The sequence below is a fragment of the Elgaria multicarinata genome, chromosome 10 (assembly GCF_023053635.1).
Source record: "Elgaria multicarinata webbii isolate HBS135686 ecotype San Diego chromosome 10, rElgMul1.1.pri, whole genome shotgun sequence".
Lineage (NCBI taxonomy): Eukaryota > Metazoa > Chordata > Lepidosauria > Squamata > Anguidae > Elgaria > Elgaria multicarinata.
In genome coordinates, this window is record NC_086180.1 from 52,442,171 (window position 1) to 52,459,437 (window position 17,267).

A 17,267-nucleotide genomic window follows, 5' to 3' on the forward strand; every position below is an offset into this window, starting at 1 on the left:
TTTCGATAGGATTTAAGTGTGCACAAAACTGGATTTCTAGCCTTAATTTTCTCTTGTTTTTTGGTGGGCTTTATTGTTTGCAAAACAATGAACAATAATCTTACTGTTTTAAACATATGATCATCTTTTAGGATGCTTCTTTGCTCAGACCGATTGAGTTCATTACTTCTCTGTGGTTCCCTTTTGCCATTTTTTTTTAAAAAGTATGTACTTACATTATGATTCAGCATCCCCCAAAAAGGGCATCCCCCCCCTTCAATCAGTGTGCAAAATTCTTCTCAGAATACTCCCGTGCAGCTTAGCAACTGGTAGAGACATTCATTCCCAAACTAATGTTGCAGGCCAAGATAATGACTGGCAAACAACCAAACTGAGCTGGTATTGTTGCCATGTCTTTCACATCAACAAAGGAAAGCAATGCAAATTCACTTCTGGTAGGTTCTGACTTTCCTGCTCAACTGAATGAAAGAGGAGAGCTTGTCTTGTTTGAATAGGAATCAGATTTGCTCCTAGGACTCAACCCTAATAGATCCACTGACCTGGTAGTAGGTTGTGCTACAAAGATGTGGTAAGATTTGCAGAACTTAGTTCAAGACAAAAAATATATATTAGTTCAATACCTTCATGAAAGGTTACATGGTCCTGACCACCTGTTCCTAGGTGAGAATATGTAAGCATGCTAACATGTGCACCATGCAAACATAAACTTACCTATAACATACCCATTACCTACTGTCTCATGGGGCAGGGGTGCAGGGGCCAAATTCAGCTGGATGGCCATGCCCCCTTTCCCCAGTTACCAATCATTTGGTCCTTTTCTGGCATGTCCCCCCTCTCCATTCTAAATAGTTTAAATAAGGCTTAGTTAGTGGCAGTAAGGAGGATTATGTACACCATTTTGGGTTCTTTGGAGAGAAAAGGGCAGGATATAAATGTATCAAATCAATACATTAACTAATAATTACACTAAAATATGCTGGGGGGTTGTATTTTGGCCCTACCTCTTCCCCATATGTATTGCCTCTTCCCCATACTTCCCCACATGTCCCTTATTCCTTCCTGCATTATTCCCACTCTGTCTCCTTCCCTTAGTGCTGCTACTAGTACAAGCACAGACAGTGGGGAGCACCATCTACCATGTTACTTCTCTGACACCATTGCATCTGCTCAGTGTTGTCCAGTGGAACTCTTGGGTAGACAAAGACCTCTTGGGTGTTGGCTATAGAACAAAACAACTTGAACCCTCTTAGGCCTACTGTGACTAATTGACTAGACAGTTTGAAGATAAAGTTGCCTGTATTTGTGCTGACTTGGCAACCATTGTTTTGACAGAGTCTGAGATGGATAAAGCTAGTGCACCATCTAGTCATGTTATAGATAACTTTCAGAATGTGCCACCTGAAGATGTGGAGAAACTGCTTGGAGAACTGAGGCCTACTACTTGCTCTTTAGATCCTTGTCCATTCTGGCTTGTGAAATTGGCTAGAGTTGGCCTGGGGACCTGGACCTCTGTGGTGGATAATGCCTCCTTGAGGGATCACAAGGTCCCCACAGCTTTGAAAGAAGAAGTGGTGAGGCCTTTGTTGAAGAAACCAAATCTACATCCTATGGTTTTGGTTAACTACCACTCTGTGTCAAATTTGCCATTCTTGGGTAAAGTACTGGGACATGTGTCAACTTCACAACTTTGGGCAGTGTTGGATAACACTGATTATTAGATCCATTCCAATCAGGTTTTAGACTTGGTTATAGGAGGGATTCAGCCTTGGTCACCCTGAGTGATGACTTATGCTGGGAAATGGATGAGGAAGTGCAACTGTATTGGTTCTTCTGGTCCTCTCAGCAGTTTTTTATATCATTCATAATGTTATCTTTATGGATCATTTACTTGGATTGGGATTGGGAGGCACGGTTTTAAAGTGATTCTGTTCCTTCCTGGAGGAGAGGTCCCAGAAGGTGGCACTGGGGGAACTTTTGTTCCATCCCATGGCCAATAGTCTGTGGGTGCTGCAAGGTTAGATCCTGTCCCCCATGCTTTTTAACATCTACACGAAACGGTTGGGGGAAGTCATCAGGGGGCTTGGGCTGAAATGTCATCAGTATGCAGATGATACTCAGCTCTACTTCTCATTTCCATCTACACATCCAAGGCAGGCTGTGGAACTCATGAACTGGTGTCTGAAGGCTGTTTTGGGATGGATGACAGTAAAAAAAGCTGAAACTTAATTCAGACATGTCAGGAGGTACTATGGGTTGGGAAACCAATTACTCTTGATGAAGGTTTACAACTGGTATTAGATGGGGTTGCATGCCCACTAAAAGACAATTGAATAGTCTGTGAGTCTTGGACTCTGCTCTAACTGGGGAAGCCAAGTGGCTGTGGTGTCCAGGAATGCATTTTAGCAACTTAGGATGGTACACCAGCTGGTACACCAGCTATCTGGAGAGGACAGACTTTTCCTCAGTTTTCTGTGCATTAGTGATGTCCAGGCTGGGGTAGTGTAATATGCTATATATGGGGCTGATTTTAAAGATATCTGGAAACTTTAGCTGGTTTAGAATTCGTCCACCCGAATGTTGATCGGGATGTGGTGATCCAATCATATAACACCTATATGTGCCAGCTGCACTGGTTACTGGTGTATTTCAAAGCCCAATTTAAAGTGCTGGTTTTTACCTTTAAAGTCTTAAATGGTTTGGGACCAAATTAGCTGAAAGACCGCCTTCACCCATATCAGCCTTCCCACACTTCAAGATCAGCAAGAAAGGCCTTCCTCATTTGCCACCTGTGAAGGTAGTTCTCTTTTGACAAAATACTCAAGAACTGGTGGAACCATTCATTGACTTAACATTTCCATTACCAGTCCTCTTGTCAGTGTTGTTAGTCGGGGTGGGTGAACTCACCTGTGTCCAACTCGTCTGATGCTCGCCGCAGTACCAGTGTCTGCTACTGCTCGTTGGGCCATGCAAGCTTCTTTTGAGGCTTGGCTCAGCCTGATGAGCACTTGGCAGTTGTCTGCCTTTGCTGCTGAAATTACGCACTTCTCCCCACTGCGTCAATGGCAGCTGCCATTGAGGCAATGGAGGAAATTGCGCACTTTCCCCATTGTGTCAATGGCAGGTCCTGGGGTGTGTGTGGATGTGGGGGAGTCCATTGGACTCCCAGACTCAGTCGAGTGCTCATGACATCCTTAGTTTTTAGAGGTAACGGGCTTGTTTTATCATCTTGGTCACATCTAATTTTATTGGAGTGCTACTTGGAGGATATAATGGTGAATGGCAGGACAGCATCTAGTTCCCACCACCAAGTTCTCTAACAGACAGTCCTAAGGCCATAGCTGGCTCAACTTCTGTATACCTATTGCCTCTAAGTTGGCTACCAGGGACCCAGAGCTAACCATTTATTTATTTATTTGTTTGTTTGTTTAGTACTTTTTATACCGTCCAATAGCCGAAGCTCTCTGGGCGGTTCACAAAGCTCTCTGGGTGGTGGTAGCCAATGTTGCGTCCCTTTTTCATAATATTATATTATTCATTAGAAGTAGCCATTGGATTAGGGTTGACATTACTCATAATAAGCTAAATTTTTACTACCCACAAAATGGGCCAAGAAAGAGGGTCCTGCAATTTTTAGAGGTGTCGCTCTGTTGACCTTGGGCAGCTGATATCTTGCAGGTAGTCAATGGTTATGTTGACTGTGTCTAAATCAAGAAGTAGTTCAGACCAAAGCTCAGTCAAAAACATCAGGAGCCTAATAAGAGAGTAGGCATGCATTGTGGTCAGTAAGTGGAAACTTTCAGCTTCCACTTCATTGGCCTGGTTTTTGCCCACATGTGCAGCCCTATAATTTCTTCATGAGTCAGTGAGAGTGGTGTGGTTACTGCTGAAAGTAAAAATGTGCCCAAATCATGCATTTCATGTGGCAATTGGCATCTCTGTCTGGACATCATCTGCTTAACTTCTGAAGCAGAATACATGCCCACTTTCTTCAGAAACAAGAGGGGGAGGGGAAATGAAATGGAATGATAGGATGTCTGCAGACATTTTACATCCAGTTTGTGACAACTGATAAAATGTGACTTAGAATCATAGAATCATAGAATAGTAGAGCTGGAAGGGGCCTATAAGACCATCGAGTCCAACCCACTGCCCAATGCAGGAATCCACGTCAAAGCCTACCTGACACGTCTGACCAGCTGCATCTTGAATGCCTCTAGTGTGGGTGAAACCACGACCTCCCTACATAATTGGTTCCATTGTTGTACTGCTCTAACAGTCAGGAAGCTTTTTTTTCTGATGTTCAGCTGGAATCTGGACATCGGGGGGGGGGGGAACCTTGAGACTGCCAAACATTACAAATCAATATGTGAAATTCAAGAGCTGCAGCATTTTGATTGGGTTATAAAATGGGCCCCTCCCCTAGTGCCCTTTTCTGAGTGATGCCCATTACCTATGTTATGCGCATGCACCCCACTTTCAAGTGGTGAGAGATTTGAGGGGTTCCATTGCTTACCCAATGTTCTGTTTTCTTAGAAAGAAGACACTGGAGACAGAGCATTTCTGCAGTAATAAGGTTTTTTTGGGGTGGGGCGGCGATTACCCATACATAAGGTTCACAACATTAAACACTCCAACAGATTGCTGTTTCCTTTCAAATTTCTAGGAAACCCACAGTGCTATAGGATTTTCTGTTGTTTTACATCATGAGATGATTCCCACACAACCATCTAGTAGTGGTGATGTCTGTGGAATCTTGCTACTGAATGGGATCTCCATTATCCATGAATCCTTCCAGTCCTGCCTGACCATGTGCCTACCTAGAAGCAAGACTTAAGGTGAGATCACACATCAAACCTGGTCCATTTTGAAACAGTCATCCTGAGTTGATTTTTCCCCAAAGGTGAATGAGTTGATAGTGTTTCAAGTTACATTTCTCTGAACTGTGAGCTCTTGTCAACACAGTTTTGGCACATTTGCAAAGACACAGTGGAGATTTGAAAATGATATAATCTCCATGGGAAAGTCTGAGTGTTTCCAGATGAGATTTTTCTGGTGCCATCACCCTGCCTCATTCATGGTATTTTATGGGGGGTCCAGACAACAACATCTGCTTGTGGCCCTCCCAAGTTTTCCTCACTGCGTCGTCCATCTTTTTTCTTACTGTAAAAAATCTGTTAAGTAAGAAAAAATAGAATAGCTGTAAAAGGCTTCCTGTATGCTGGTGCTAGGACCCCTCCATCTGGAAGCACCCAGTGCAGCAAATACATTGTGAAGCCCATTCACATGTTGAAAAGGAGTAGCATAAAAGTAACCATGAGCAACTCACAGGGGGGCAAATGTGGAATTCTAAGGGGATCCAGGTAACATCTTCCATTTTTAATCCTCTCGTCTTTGCCCATGCTTCTTCTGACTTTTTTGTTACTCACCGCTAAGACGGGAATCACTGCACAATCCCTTTTGATTGTAGCTCTAGGAGCCTTCTATTTAGAAGCACCCACACAATTCCACATCACATGACTAAAGAAGGAGGATGTGTGAGAGACTCAAGCATCCGATACTGGTGCTTCTTTATATAACCTCTTATGATTGCAACCCTATACATGTGTACTCAATAGTAAGTCCCATTGAGTTCAGTGGGGTTTAAACTTGTCACTTAAAATGTAATGCTCATTAGCCCTTATTTTTTAAACCTTAATTGGCAACTGGCAAAGCATTTACAAGAACCAGACTATGATCCAGCCATTACCAGGTGAATGGAAAAAATAAAACAAAAGCCAGTTAGCCCTGACAACATTTTATTATGATTTCCCAGAGAATCATAAAGATAGAAAGGGTACTAAAAAGACCATCTTATTCAACCCTCTGCTTTACAGATGCATCTTTCTTCTTTTTTCTCTTATTTTTGCCATGGGTGAAGGGGACGGTTCAGTGTGCATTTGGAGAAGAGAACACCATTGTGCAGGATAATATTTGGTCCCCATATCTTACTATATTAAAAAACCGCAAAAAAGTTAATTGTCTATCAGAAGAGGGAAGCATTCCTATGGGCATCCTGTTGGAATGTGCTCTCCACCTTTATGTAAGGCAGAAGGTGGATGTCAAATATTCGGGTAAAACAGGGATGGACAGGTCAATCTGCAGACATTTTGGACTTCAACTCCCAGCTATCTGACCAGGGGTTTCTGGGTGCTGAAGTCCAGCAACATATGGAGAATAATCTTCTGCTCACCCCTTGTAATAAACTCCTGCAGTAAACCAGCCTTCCCCATCCTGGTGCCCTCCAGCACCTACTTTGCCCATGCTGACTGGGAATTATGGGGATTGCAGTCCAAGACAACTGGAAGGCACCAGGATGGGGGAGGTTGCAGCCTCATTCATTGTATTCACAAAGAGTGCCGCGTTTATTGCTTGCTGACAACTATTACCTTCTGAGGTAAAATTCTCTGTGTCGCCTATACGCCACCTTTCCTAATCTGATGCCCTTCAGGTATTTTGGACTTCAATTCCCATCATTCCCAAGCAGCGTGGCCAATGGTCAGGAATGCTAGGCGTTGTAGTCCCAAACATCTGGAGTGCAGCAGGTTGGGGAAGGCTGCCCTATGCTAATAATACTATTACGCTATCCAGCTGTGTATTGGGGTGGGGGGTGGGGAGAGGACGAAAGGATGCTGGCCCAACCCTCGCCGTGTCTCCAGTCGCCGCCGCCGCCGCCGCCGCATTCCCGTGCGCTTTAAAGCCAACGAAGCGGCGCCTGAAAGCGAGGGCAGGCTTCAGCCAGGGCAGCGGCTTCACACCCCGCCACTGCTCATGTGCGGAGCGCTTGCACATGCTCCCTAGCCGCCGCTCGGGCGGTGCGCACATGCTCAGTTGCAAAATGGACGCTTTTTTGATGCAGGGTTCATTTTGATAGCACCGCGGCCGCTGCCGAGCGATCGCTGTGCTGCTGCCCTCCAGCCGGCTCGCGCCCCTCGGCTTGGCCATGACCCGCTGCAGGCTACTCAGCCGTCTCCGGCTGTGAGCGAGGCGGTGGCAGCCCGGACTGAAGCATCTTTTCCTGGCTTATGGTAAGTCCTACCCCCCCCCCTCCACCCGCACCCGCACCTTGGCAGAAAGGGCCGCCGAGTCGGGGGCTGATCCACGCTGCGCACCCTCTTCCAGAAGAAGGGGGAAACTGCAGGTGCTGAGCTGTAGGAGACCGGCAGGTGGGCCGCTGCGTCCGCCCTGCAGAGGTGGGCAAATGGGGCTTCCCCCCTTCCAGCAGCACCTTCCTTCAGTACCTCGGCCAGCACTCTGCAGCTGCTGGCGGGTTGTGGCCGCCGCCTGCCCATGGCACTGGCATGGCCCGGCTCGTTCCACGGTTGGCAAGGGATTTGGGGACCCACTGGAACTGTTAGGGTAGAGACATGAGGGAGGGGGGAGAGGGAGGCAGGCAGGCAGGAAGGAAACACGTGTGGGGCTGGAGGCATGACTTCTTTGGTTCCCTCTTCCTGATTTTGATGGAGAATTGGGGTAGGGAGAGATTCTGGAACCCCACTGTTGAAATCTGGGGAAGGTCTGTATAGCGTGAATATAATGGTTTATGAGAAACACACACACACACCCTGTTGCTGTTTTTGGTCAGTGGGACAGAGGTAGAAGTCATTACTTTGGCAAGAGAATCATGGTGTCCAAAGGCCTTGTTGTTTAGCTGAGATAATGGGGAGCCCTATAATAGTGGAGGTTGGTGTGGGAGTAAGTAAGGGACACCTGTTGCCAAGGTTACATAGACAATCAATTTTAATTGCTTTTTTTTTAAAATAAAATCATTTAAAAGATGTACCCTCCAATTTTCCTTTTTCCACGGCCTGCTTTTTATTGCCTCAGTAATGTCTGTTGATGTTTTCATATACCGGGAAAGAGGTCACAAAAGTCCCTTGGTAGCAGTGGATGTAGGGGAGGGTGGCAGGTGGACCTTGTTGCTATGTCACTGGAGGGACAGGGGAGACACCACCACCATCACCATGGCTGCTGCTGCTGCTGCAGCAGCAGGGAGAACGCCCTTGTGATCAAAGTGTGGCTGTGGGAATGGAGAGCCCCATGTCTCCTTTGGCTGGGAGCCCCGGCTGCTGTTGCTCTGGGCATAAGAAGATGCTTCTTCTGTTGCTCTTGGAAGAAAGACAAGAATGTCTTCTGTTGCTGCAATGGAAGAGATATAAATATCTTTCTGCTTTTAAGAGAAAAAATGTGTGCAGCTTCTGCATTTAGTATAAGGAAGAAAAAGAAGGATGGGGAAATAGAGATATGCAGCTGGTGCTGTAATATTCCATCACTTGCTTTAGAGAGGGAAGGTTGGGGGAGAAAAACCTGCATATGATGCTGAGATCATAAAACGGAGAGATCCCCCCCCCCCGGTTAGTGCAGTTAGGAACATTATTTGGTATTATTAGCGCTGTTGGAAATCCATTGAAATTAAATATTCAGTAAGCAAGTGCCATTCAAATACGGTGTGATAGTAAAATATTTTCAATGGTGCAGGTAACACCTGCAGTTTCTGTTTCACTTTGTAAATGGCGTAGCAAACAAAACCCTAATAATAACATTAACTGAAGTAAATATTGCTGCCTGATTCATTGTAATAACAGGCACATGATGTACCTTACTAAAACATCTAACTGACATTAATGGAACTAATAGTGCAAGTAACTGTTTGAAGGACAAAGCCTTGAATTCATATGTCATTTCTTATTAAAAGCCTAGAACACAAGTGTTACTTGTCAAAGGCTCTATTAATTGATGTGAAGATGTGTATGCCAGCATATATGAGTGAATGTAAGATTTAGTGTTTGAAATGTTCATATAGGTGTATTTCCATATTATGTAGCTTCTTTTGGAAGATGCAGGTTTGTTCAGCAAGCACATCAACCCCAGGTCCATATTAATAAATGCCTAACTATTACACATTTGCTCATTCTAATAGTGAATGCATGTTGCAAAGTCTGTAGGGATAATTAAAACTCAGTGGCCATCTTCCAAGGCTAAGTGATTACAATGGGGTTATTACATTTCTAAGTCTAGTTTAGACATCTCTAAATCTTGGAAACAAGATAAATTATATCCAGTAGCTGATCATTTTAGCAATACATATGAATATTTAGTGTTTGCACAGTTTAAAAGTTAACTTCCTGTTTGAAGTTTTTCTTATTTCCACATTCAACCACATTAATACAGACTTTTTTCCTTTCTCTATTGTAGATCAACTTTTGCTCCAGGCTTAAAGTCCCCACAATGAAGTGTTTACTGGGAATACTTGTGTTTGTTTTTTTCTCCTTATACGTTGAAGAAGTCTGTTCCAAAGAAAAATCTTCAAAGAAAGGGAAGGGAAAAAAGAAACAGTATCTCTGCCCTTCGTACGTTCTTTACATATTTTAAAATATATATGTATAATGAAAGAAGTGTTGATTGTAGTTTTACCATTTCACAACAAGACATGGCATGCAGTGAAGTGGAACTTGTAGTTTCCCCATAAAACAAGAGTTCAAATACACAGAGTTCCAGTGCACAGTTGTATAATGTTTTAAGTTGTCAGTGAGGATGCTGGCTGGGGATGATGGGAGTTGGTTGGGGACAGCTGCTCTAAATCATTGCAGCAAAACTAGAGCACTATGATTAAAAATACTATATTCGAGAATAATAATATAATGCAATGTAAAGGTCAGAAACAAGTGTTGAGCAAGAAGGCTATCAGACTACCCCAATCTCACTTCCCTCACGCAGCGCCCAACCCCAAGCCTGCTCTTGAGGGACACCCAACCCTCAAGTGCAGAGGGACCCCAGTGGGGAGGCTGCAGTGGAGAGCAGAAATCCCTTCTGCTCCACTGCGATATGAATACAATTGGATCCCAGTCTTATACTCCATATTCTGTTCTTAGACTTCCCGTGAAAATGCTTCGAGCATAAATTTGTGTCTTCAAAAACGTTTCACTATTGACAGCTGAAATGATTTTTTTTTTTTTAGATGAAATTGTGTCAATGTTTACAATTATTCTGGGTATTCACATTTCACCAGTAGGCCTTATTTACTTTACTTTTCAACCGCCTAATCTCTGGTTGGTAGACAATACATTAAAAACATTTCCTTAAACATAAAAAAAAATCGTGTGTTCACATGAACAACCTTTGTTCAGGCATGATGCCTTAATTTCCTTTTTTTCCCCTGAGAGTCTTAAAAATAAGTTTTCCACTTCAAAGAAAAGTGTGAATTCCTATTCAAAAAGGTAAAATATTTCACATTTTAAAAACTCCCCAATATGTAGGTGTCTGTGCCATATTTTGCCTGCTTTTAACTTCTGTCATTCCATTCACAAATGTTTCCCATCTTTCTGAATGGGAAATGGTATTATTACTCCTCAGTAATCCCTATTCAAACTCAGAAGCCTTTATTCATGTAAACACAATGTTAGAGACTGGGAATAGATTATGTTATAAATTAGTACTCTGAAGTAGCTTGTCAACTGTTCACTGATAACAAATAGCTACTTTTTGAATAATTGAGTTGTGCAGAATGTTCTTCAAGTTGCTGTTCCTTCAAAAGTCTTCCAAAACTGTGTAAGACCTAAATGGACTACTTCTTCTATTTTTAAGTAGCATATATAGATTATGTTGACTCTTTGCCTAGAATGCCCTTACAACTTGAATCCTCTCATAGTATGTGTGTGTGTGTAAGTGCTCCATGTAGAGGACTCTATAACAGAAAATTACTATACAATACAACTTTTTTGAAGAAAGCGAAGGGTCAGATAGTATGGCAGAAATCTATGTATAGAAAAGCTGTCTGAAGTTGGCAGGAAGGAGAGACAAGAAATCTGAAAGCTTGGAGACAAGTGGGAAAGGAATGAGGAAATAGTAGAGATAAAAGATAGAGGATAAGTGTACAGAAGAAAGGTTGTTGAAGGCAATGGTCTGAGAAGCTGGAGAATGAAGTGGGAAGGAGGCAGATGCTTAAAGAAAGAAGAAATGGAGAAAGAGTGGAGGAGGAAATAAAGGGTTGAGATGAAAATATGGCTATTTGCTCTTGCCAAGGTAAGGGAATTGTGGAGGAAGGGTCCAGAGAACAAGAAAGAAATGAGGTCAAAAAATAGTGAAAAAGCTGAATTTCACTTACTGGGTTGGATCCAGATTTAGGAGTGGAAGGGGAATTCTCTGCACCCTCATCCCCATGATAAGCCTTTCCAGCGTCCTGAAAATGCTATATGCAAGGTTATGAGACCCAGTTGAATGGGGTAGGAGGTGGTGCAGGGGAAAGGGAGGATCCCCACAGATCCGCATCCAACAGGATCTCCCAACTAATTAGCTCAGTGTTTCCCAACTTGATGTCCTCCAGATAACTCCTGACCATTGATCATGCTGGCTGGGGCTGTTGGGAATTGTGGTCCATAACATTTGGAGGTCAGAGAAGGCTGAAGTAGCTGGACAAATCTTAACTACAAGCGCCTGGTTTCCAATCTAATTTGCATATTGTTGACTCTAATGTCTACCCATTTTTTTCTCTCTGAAAAGCACCACATCTAGAGTAAATGTAGACAACCATTTACTGAAGGATAATTAATTACCATCTCTGGGGAAGCAGGAGATTCTCTTCAACATTTGTCTGCAGACAACAACTGGCTTACAAAAAGCACATGCAGGGAAGTTGTCTCTTGGCAAATGCTTGCCTGTGTCACCCATGGCTGCATAAAAAGCCACACTAAACACAAATAGCCTATTTTTTGTTGTTGTTTCGAACACATACACTTGAAAAAAATGTTTTGCACAACCTGAAAGCTTTCATCCCACTTCTACAAGAATAGTTTGTCTAATAATAATAATAATAATAATAATAATAATAATAATAATAATAACTTAATTTGCTCGATGGTCTGAAGTTTAATTATAAGGAAGTAGTTACCATTTTATATCTCTGTGGAAAGTGCTGTGCAAATTACACTATATTGGCACAAGCATTTTATGGGCCTCTACAATAATTTAGCAAGTCTACTATTAGAGATTTATGTACATCCCAGTTTTATAATATGTTATCTCTATTTAAGGACAATAGTTACACTGGGAAATTTAGCATCACAGTAGGGCTTTGGGTAAGCACTTAATTAAAGTGGGCTGGTCAGCTTCCCAGGACAGTATAGGTAAAATTCGGTGTTTTGCAAAATGTATCTACATTGTTGTCTCAGGGCAGGTTGTCAGCCAGATTCTATTTTCCAGTGTTAAGTTGACTAGTAGCAATATGAAGCCAACAGATGGGACTGCGGAGATGAGAACCTGCATAAGGAAAAAGGTTAATTATTATGTCATAGGCAAATATTTACTAGAAATGCTTTCCCATTTTCCAAATAAGAGAATTCTTGCCATGATTACTCATGTTTCTGTTTAGATTAAGTTATGTAATTATTGACTGGTTTGAGAGGTTTTTCTTCTGTCTGTTTAGAACTCAGCCAGCTTGTTTCTACTATTCTGCTCTATGCTTGTGTTCACAAAAGACTCATCAAATTCATCTTGAATAGCTCATCTTCCTTTGTATTCTGCTTTTAGAATGATGGCTTTAGTACTATCCATTTAACTATGATCTCCTTCTCCTCCTCTTCTTCCTTCCCCTTTTTTCAGATGTGTTGATGAAAATTCCATGTTTGGTATACATTGCTTTGATCTGATATAAGGATTACAGGGCAGCTTCATGGTATCTCTCATTGACTTTGGTTGAAACCACAATGAGTGCTGAGAACACTTAGTGTGACTGATGGTGTTTCTGTGTGCATTGCTGGAATAGCTGCATGAACTATGACATTATGTTGGCTCAGCAATTGGCAAGTCCCTCCCCTTCTAAGCATTTATGTGCTGGCACAGGAACTGTTAGGGTGCTGTTTATGTCAGGGGTGTTGAACCTCAGGTCTGGGGGACAAATCTGGCCCCACCTGCAGTCCCAAACCAGCCCCCTGGGGTTTCACAGATGGCCACACCCCCTTCTCCATGTCACCAGGTGGTTTCTGCTCCCTCCCCCAATAGCCTATTATTTGGTGGTTTCCTGGCTTTTGTGTGATTTCTTCCCCATCCTAAAAAGGTTGAAATGCCCCTCCTAAGGCTTAGGCTATAAACCTATGCATGTGTAGGTAGAAAAAGGTCCTACAACTCCCATCATTCCCCTGCTGCTGGTAGTTGTAGGACTTTTTATGTGTAAACATGCAGAGGATTGTGGCCTGAGTTACTGGTAGTAACACAAGATGTAGTGATGGCCACCAATTTGGGAGGCTTTAAAGGGGGGTTGGATAAATTCCTGGTGGAGAAGGCTATTAATAGGCATGTCTAGATGTTGGGATATCCTGGGGATCACCCCGGGATCATCCTTGTGCTTCCACATGATGCGCAGGGGATCCCAGGGAGGGCGGCAGTGAGGGATCATCCTCCCTTGCTCCGGGATAACCGGGACGGCTTTAATCCCTTCCCCCCCTGCAGTTTCAGGATCGTCCCGAGGCCACGGGAGGTGTGGGCCACCATCCTGGTTTCGTCCCAGCTCCTTGCAAGCTCTGTTCCCGTCGGGGGTGGGGTGGGGTGAGCGGGAAGGATGTTTAGGAAAAAAACACTTTGGTGCTGGAGCACTCCTGTGCTCAAAAAAAAATATGGCAGGCATGATATCCTCTTCCTCCCGGGATGTCACGCACCACGTGTAGACTGAGGGGGAGGATCTCGCGATCAGCATATTGTGAGATCCTCCCCCTCCACCCCCGAATGGCTGCTAGCCTTGATAGTTGTGTGCTATCTCCAGTATCTGAGGTAGTAAGCGTGTGTGCACCAGTTGCTGGGGAACATGGGTGGGAGGGTGCTGTTGCACCATGTCTTGCTTTGTTGGTCCCTGGTTGACAGCTGGTTGGCCACTGTGTGAACAGAGTGCTGGACTAGATGGACCCTCAATCTGATCCAGCAGGGCTCTTCTTATGTTCTAATGTTCTAAGAGCTTTTAGCTAAAATAAGCTGGTATTTTTGGTGAATTGACCCCTTTTCCCCTTTGGCACTGCCCCCTTTGCCTTTAGTCCCACCTACCACTGGAATGTGGTCCCTGAGAGCTTCTCTGAAATTGAATTCAGGCCTCGGACTGAATGAGATGCAACCCCTTTGATTGATGTAATACTATAACAAGTTCACTTACAAGAACTCACCATTTGTTCACTTGTACAAATACCATGGACCTCATTGGCTACTATGAGAAAATGGCTGTGTACTTTTGATGTGCCCATTTAATACAGATTCCGGGGCTATGTCTGGTAATATATGCCTTAAATTGAGCCTGGTAGCTGATACTTTAAGTCTGAACGTGTGTTGTTCAGTGTAGCGACGGTGTTATTATGCCATCATTTAATAATGGATATAGAATATGCTGTTTTATCATGTCCTTGGCAGTAGTTAAGCCTTTAATGCCCTGAAACAGGAACATTATTTCATGAGAGATCTTTTGCATGCTTCGTGCCAGGATGCATGAATGAATTTGTGCTTCTGTGCCAAAGTATAGAGGGTTGCTTGTTCTTCTGTTTTAAGGGCCACAAGCTTTTACACAGGCTTTAGGGTAAAAAATGGCTACAACCTTTATTTGCTACAGCTTACAATAGCTTTTGCAGTGGCAAAAGCTGGATTCACCCATCAGGCAACCTGACTGCTGACCGATTCTCTACCCTTCACCCCTCCCCCCCCCCCCGGCCTACATGCTGGTGGACCACCTGGGATATAATTGTAATTATTATTATTTATTTATATAGCACCATCAATGTACATGGTGTAAAGGCCCCTCTCACTATTTGGGTGTGTAGCAGGCATCTCAACTCCTGAGCTAAGCTGGAGCATGGCAGCTGCACTCCAAAGTCCCCCTGTTTTGGGAGCAGGTTCCACAATCTCTGATCCTTCCAAATTGGAGCCAGCCCAATTGTTTCCAGTGCCTACACACACACACACACACACAGAGTCATGACAGAGATAGAAAAGACTGTACTTGCATAAATTATAATCATGTACATTGCTATGGGCAAGGTGAAAAGCCCATTGCACTAGGCCTAATCTCACTGGTGGGTAACAACCAGCAGCCAACATGTGACCATAGCAACTACAAACAATTTACCTAGGGAGATGGGTGGGGAAGTAAAGTTGACAAATGTCCATCTCCACATATGAGTCTTGCTTTTATGCCCTGGAGATAGACCAGTGAGAGAATGGCCCCTCTCCAGTCTGCCTCCTGGGACCAATTGTCACTGCTCTTTGGCTCACTGGCCTCTCCCAGCAAGCAGCGTGGCTCCCTGGGACCACCAGCTGCACTACAGGATGAACGTAGGGCTGTTCCACCTGGCAACCCCACATAAGACAACAACATGGGCCTCTCATGAAGCTGGACCTTGGTATTTCTTCCCACAGCAATGAGAATTCCCTTTTCAAATGTTAAAGAAAAAGCATAAAAACAGGAAGTGAGGTTGATGTTTCCTGTTTTGGAGCTTGTTGGAATGTGTAAATGGGAAAAGATGATCTGAAATAATAAAATCAGTCATATAGAACACAATAGTGAAGGATAATACATATATTGTACATACACTACAACTTCTGCTCCCTTGACTGAATTCAGAAGGTGATTCAGATATACAGCAACTATACAACTGTGTATCATGCTGTTCCCTCATACTTGTAACCAAGTAGATGATTTTTGATATGTATTTCTCCAGGATCTTTGCAATTCTTTGCCCCATAATTTCCTAGATACATGTTGGGCATTTCTAATGTGTTCCAGAAATTGGCCATCCTGCATCTGGAACTCATGGAAGACAAATGAGACCTTTTTGAGAAACTTGTAATTAATCAGAATAAGATTCTGGATTTATAACTAACAAGTGGGACCTGCAACAAAATGTTGCAAAGGGAAGTGTTCCTGTTCATGATGTCAATCAGTCATACCCCTTTTGTGGATACTCCATTTCATTTTCCTCCCCCACCCCGTGATCAAACTGTCCTCCCCTGCATTAGTTTCTCTCTCTCTCTCTCTCTCTCTCTCTCTCTCTCTCCTCCTTACTTCTGCAAACTTTCAAGTCCTCCCAAGCTTGCTGATACCTGCTTCTTGTATGTGGGTGATGCTGTTTTTGCTACATAAGGATCAGAACTTAGAAAATGAGTTGCTCTTGGTATACATGATGAGACCACCTTGGAAGCCTCTTCCAATTCGTGCATGGATCGAATGTGCAAAAGGCAAAGCAACCTTGTGAATTGGCTGCTGTGAGCACAAACTGATCAGTGGTGCTTGGGCATTATTGAGAGAGAAATACACACTGCTTTATTTATTGCATTTATACCCTGCCTTTATCCTTGCAATAACCCTGTGAACTAGGATAAACTGAGCTGTGTGGCTAAGTGGGAGTTTGAAACTGGCTTCCCCCAGTCCTTGTCCAACACTGTAACTATTGCACCACCCTGATTCTGCAAATAGGCCAGCAATTTCATTTCATTTCATTTATTACATTTTTATACTGCCCTACAGGCAGAGATCTCTCAGTGGTTTACAAAAATTAAAAACCATTAAAAACACATTATATAAAATACAAAGAGAAAGGCATTTTCATAAAACCAGACAGCATATATCTAAAAACAATCTGTTAAACCATCAGCCAAGATGATCAATAATTATTTTAAACTCATCTGTATGCTGCCAAATGCCTGAGAGAAGAGAACAGATTTAACCCGGCACCGAAAAAATAATAGTTTTGGCACCAGGCAAGCCTTGTCAGGGAGATCATTCAATAACTGGTGGGTTATTGAATGATCCTCTCCCTTGTGGCTACCTTCCGAGCTTCCCTCAGATGTTGAGCTTAGAACTTTACCACACCAGCGTCTTAACGCACTCTCAACATGCCTGGTGTCGGGTTTTGCAGCGCGGCACTCACATGACATTGTACCCCTTCGGCTGTGATCTTGCTGTAATCGTGCCATTTTCCCCTCCTCTTCCATTTTATTTTTGTGCGAGGAAGACTGGTTCTTTAACGTCGCTGATCCATTCCTGTATAATTTCTTTTTCGATGCTATTTCGGATTGTCCTGATTTTTCTGCTGGGAGTGTGAATGTAGAAGGGTGTGTGTGTAGGACACTGTCGCTGATAAAAGCAGAGGGCAGAGTGGTTCTCCAGCGTGCCATTTCAATTTCCTTTCCTCATCATTCTCCTTGGGAACACTTGCTGGATCGTTGGTACAGGATTAACTGAGTTGGTCCATCGTACTTTTGGT

General features: G+C 43.4%; 1 protein-coding gene across 2 annotated transcripts in view; it reads left to right on the forward strand.

Moving 5' to 3' along the window:
• The first annotated feature begins 7,047 nt into the window (after positions 1-7,047).
• Positions 7,048-17,267, forward strand: part of GLRB (glycine receptor beta) — a 41,788-nt gene continuing 31,568 nt past the window's right edge. For both annotated transcript variants that reach the window (XR_010025938.1, XM_063136423.1), the window contains exons 1-2: positions 7,048-7,064; positions 9,232-9,386. Coding sequence is in view for 1 of the 2 variants with exons in the window: in XM_063136423.1 (XP_062992493.1) it covers positions 7,062-7,064; positions 9,232-9,386 (158 nt within the window). In the remaining variant the exon portion in view is untranslated. The remainder of the gene's footprint in view (positions 7,065-9,231; positions 9,387-17,267) is intronic.